This window comes from Pteropus alecto, unplaced genomic scaffold (assembly GCF_000325575.1).
Source record: "Pteropus alecto unplaced genomic scaffold, ASM32557v1 scaffold53, whole genome shotgun sequence".
Classification (NCBI taxonomy): Eukaryota; Metazoa; Chordata; class Mammalia; order Chiroptera; family Pteropodidae; genus Pteropus; species Pteropus alecto.
The window spans coordinates 889,178-893,139 of record NW_006434366.1 but is presented as its reverse complement, the minus strand read 5'-3'; the positions used below and the strand labels follow the sequence as shown (position 1 = coordinate 893,139).

At 61.6% G+C, this 3,962-nt stretch overlaps 1 protein-coding gene across 1 annotated transcript in view; it reads right to left on the bottom strand.

Annotated features, from left to right (window-relative positions):
• The window catches only part of BSN (bassoon presynaptic cytomatrix protein), a 34,725-nt gene that overhangs the window by 3,208 nt on the left and 27,555 nt on the right, over nt 1-3,962 (bottom strand). The window contains 2 exon segments of the mRNA XM_025044831.1: nt 1-1,148; nt 3,269-3,962. The exon segment at nt 3,269-3,962 is cut by the window's right edge and continues 6 nt beyond it. Coding sequence (XP_024900599.1) covers nt 1-1,148; nt 3,269-3,962 — 1,842 coding nt within the window.

Here is a 3,962-nt window from a genome sequence, read left to right as displayed (position 1 = left end):
CCACTGCTGCTTGGTCCCAGAGACTCCAGTCGCTGGCTGTCAGGGGCAGTGGAGGTGCTGTCCTTGGTCAGCTCACTGATGTCGTCGATCATCACATAGTTCCGAGGGACATTCTGCTCTAGGCTGGCATAGTGTGAGTCAGAGGGGTAGGTGGGGGCGGGGCTCAGACTCACGCTGCTGCGGTCCGTGGCCCGAGGCAGCTCAGGGCCCTTGCTCTGCTCGTAGCTGTTGCTTACCGCTGGGCCACTGTAGCTGGTTTCAGATGGGGCTGAAGACATGGCCACAACAGGGCTGGCGATCACCTCGTAGTTGGTGGGTACCTTCTGCTCCAAGTCGGCTAGTGATGTCTGGCGTGGCTTCTGGTGGGGGCCACGGCCATCAGCTGTTACTGGGAAAAGCGTGCCCTGTGTGGTTGGCATAGGTGTTTGGGCTGCATAAAGGCCTGTGGGACGGAAAGTCTGCTGGCTTGGCAAGCCAGGCTCAGCTGGGTAGCTGGTGCCGGGAGTAAAGGCAGGTGCTGGGTACGTGCTGGGACCGGGGTAGGTGGGTGCTTGGTGGGCTGGGAATCCATTCAGAGTCGGCCCGCTGCTGCCTGCAATGTACTGTGGGGCTGGAGGTGGGAAGCGGGGCTGCTGGAAGGCAGTGGGGCCGGAGGGGGTGGCAGGAGCAGCAGCAGTGACAGGGAAGTCTGCATACTGGCCGGCGGGAGTGGCGCAGCCCTGGAGCCGCAGCTGGTTGAGCTCACTGTCCGACAGGTAGTCACGGTGCTCGCCGAGACCACGCAGGGGTGGGTAGTCACGGCCGCCCCGGTCTTTGGCCAAAGACTCTTTGCGCTGTGTGATGCCCAGCTCCAGGTACTTGAGCTTGGCGTCAATCTCCTTCTCCTCTTCATCCAGCTCTGCCTGCTTCTTGCGCAGCTTGGTGGATTCATGTTCCACAAGCCGCAGGTCCCGGTCCAGCTCCCGGAGCAGACTGGCCTTGGTGGCAGGGACAGCGGTGGGCCCTGCCAGGCCACGCTGCAGCAGGCTGGCCGCATACAGCTGTGGGGGGGCCTGGCCAGCCAGGGGCAGATGAGCCTCCTCTGGAGGGGGGCTGGGCAGTGTCCGCTTCACCTTGCGGACCAGGCCGTTGGGTGGCAGCGCCGACACCTGAGACAGAGGGAAGGGCGGGGCACTGAGACCCGAGGTGCGGATGGCTTGGCAGGGCACGGGGTGAAAGAGCCCTGGCTTGGGCTGGGGCAGGAGCTGGGCTCCAGCCTGTCAGCGCCCTGATTCACCAGGCAGCCTCAAGGCCTGCCCAGCCCACCCCCTGGCCTTGGAGATCACCTCTGGCCTATAATCGTTTTACAGGCCCTCTCTTTCCCAGTGCTCTGGGCAGCAGGAGGGCAGAGAAGGAGCAGAGGCCCCTCTGTGCTGCTTTCTAGTAATGGCCTGGCTCTGAGACCCCTGCACGTGTCCAGTGGGCTTGCCACCCTCAACCTCCCACTGAGTGTACTGAGTGTACAGGTCTGGCTTGGGGTTTGGGTCCTAGCAGCAGGTGGGGGCCAAGGGCCATGGAGTGACATGGACAGGAATGGAGTGGGTCCTGGGCCCACCAGGCTCCCTGGAAAATCAGAGGAAGGGGCACATGCTGACTGTCTGTCAGTCGTTGCAGGCTCTGGTCTTTTCTTGCCTCCTGCTCTACTCCTCTCCAAAGCAACATGCTGACCCTCCCCCAGCCGCCCTGCGCCCTCAGCCGAACCCTCTGGGCTGTGCTCTCAGCCTGGCCCCCAGCTCCCTCCGCAGCCCCGTCACCCCATCACTCTCTAGAGCTGCCAGCACCCCGCTCTCCAGCCCTGTCTCCTGCTGCATGGCTTCCTGGTCAAGGCTCCCTAACGCTGCCCGCTGTGGGGCCCTCCCCGCCTTCCCTGATGCTCCACATTGCCTGAAAGTCCATGTTACTGGAATGTTTGCTCTGGGTCTTCCTTTTGTCTCTAGCTTGTAGTCTTCCCAGAATGCACCTGGATTTCAGACTTTTATGGACCACCCAAATCCCCCAAGTACACCGGGGACTGACATCGGGCTCCTTACATTTCGCCTTGCCAAGAAACTACATGAAACTTCCCGCCTACTTCACCATGTCATAAAGGGAATGAGCGTGTGCCCCAAAACCTCAGAATGAAGGGTGGGCCTTTAATGGAATAAATTTCCTTTTTTGAACTCCTCATTCTGTTGTCCACCTTGTTATTTTGGCTGCACGCCATCAGCGCCCGTCATGGACTGGCCCCACACGGCCGGCCCGAGACCTCTGAGTCCACCCTAGCCTGGAGCCAGACCACCTGTCTCTCTGACTGGCGCTTGCTGCCAGCCCCGACTCCTGATCCCATGCCTGTCCCCACTGGCCTGCACACCCAGAAAACGGGCAAATATGCCTCACGATGCTTCTGGCAACTACCCCGTCCCCAGGGCAACTGTGTAGTCTCTTCCTTCAGCCCATGTGCCCACACACTGGCCAGGAAGCTTTCTAAGATACCCAGAGGCTCCAAGGGCCTTCAAAAACAGGCCACTCTCCTCAGGATGGCACTCAAAGTCTGGCGTTAGGCCCTTGCCACTCCCATCTTCCTCTCCACGGCAACCCATGGCAGGCCACCTCTCATGGTCCGAGAACATTGCTGGCAACTAAAACCACAGACAAAGGCAAGTTTATGATCCAGGAGCCCTGTCTAGGGGAGCAGAAGGTGTGTAGACAGATTATTAAGGGCCAGATAGGGGCAGGTGACAAGATGAGGCAGACAGTATGCTGCAGCTCATTGGATGGGCCTTGAATGCTAGGCCAAGGGGCTTGGGCTTCCTATGGGGCCATGGAAGCCAGGCCGGGGCTGGGGCATGGGGAGCAGCCCAGCCAGGTCCCTGTGTGACTGATTTTCTCAGGAAGCATCTGCAGTGGGGGTTTGGAGTGGGAGGGGCCCAGACTGGAGGGGAGAGCCACGGAGGCGGTGAAGGGGGAGGAGGTGGGTGGGACAAGTAAGGAGAGGCTGAAGTTTCTAGTGGTGTCTGGATGGATGGCTGTGGGGGCCCAGATGTGAGAGTGTATTTGCCTAGGATGTCCTTGCGAGGCTGCAGGCTCTGCCAGATGTGCATCGAGAAAGGTTCCATCCTCGACCCCTTCCTCTGGGCCTCTGGAGCTGGAGGTGACTCCACCCCCACCCCAGGAGAAGCGCCGCCCTGTGGGGCCCCCCAGACTAGGCAGAGATCCCTGCCCCACCCTGGACCAGCCCCTGTGCCCATACCTGGCTACCCAGTCCCCCCTGGTGCTGGTAGAGGGAGAACCTCTCTTTGGCAGACTCCTCGGCGGTGGGGCTGAGGGGCTTAGGGTCAGACAAGGACCGCTGCAGGGTCTTCATGGGGCGAGGCAGCGTCTGCTGGCGGAGAGCGCTGTCGGCTGCGAAGTGCTTCTGGGGACTCACGTGAGCCTTGTTCAGCCTCTCGCTGGAAGCAAAGGAGGCGTCCAGGAGCCGGTGTGGGGACAGGGGTGAGACTGGTGAGTAGAGGACCTGGGGGGACTTGGGAGGCTGGCGGCTCACGAGCTGTGAGAGGGACTCCGGGGGCAGGTGGGCCTGGTATCCAATCTCCAGGGGATCCGGCTTCTTTTTTTCGAATCTGCCCAGGGTACCTGGGGTGACGATCTGGATGCCAGGCAGGTAGGGGCTGATGGCAGCTGGCCCCACGAGCTGCGGCCCGGCCACCCCCTGGGCCTGCCCGTCCGGCTCCGTCTGGCAGGCCAGGCTCTCCCCACGCCCCGTCTTCTCTGGTGCTGATATGTACTTGACGATCTCCACCTTGGGGTCAGTAGCAGCTGTGATGTGAATGGCTGGAGAGACTCTGGGCAGCTGGTCAGGCTCTGTCTGCACGGAGCAGTCGCTGATGGTCTGGATGCCCACGCTGCTCATGGCCCTCACAGTGCTGGCGGCAGGATGACGAGGC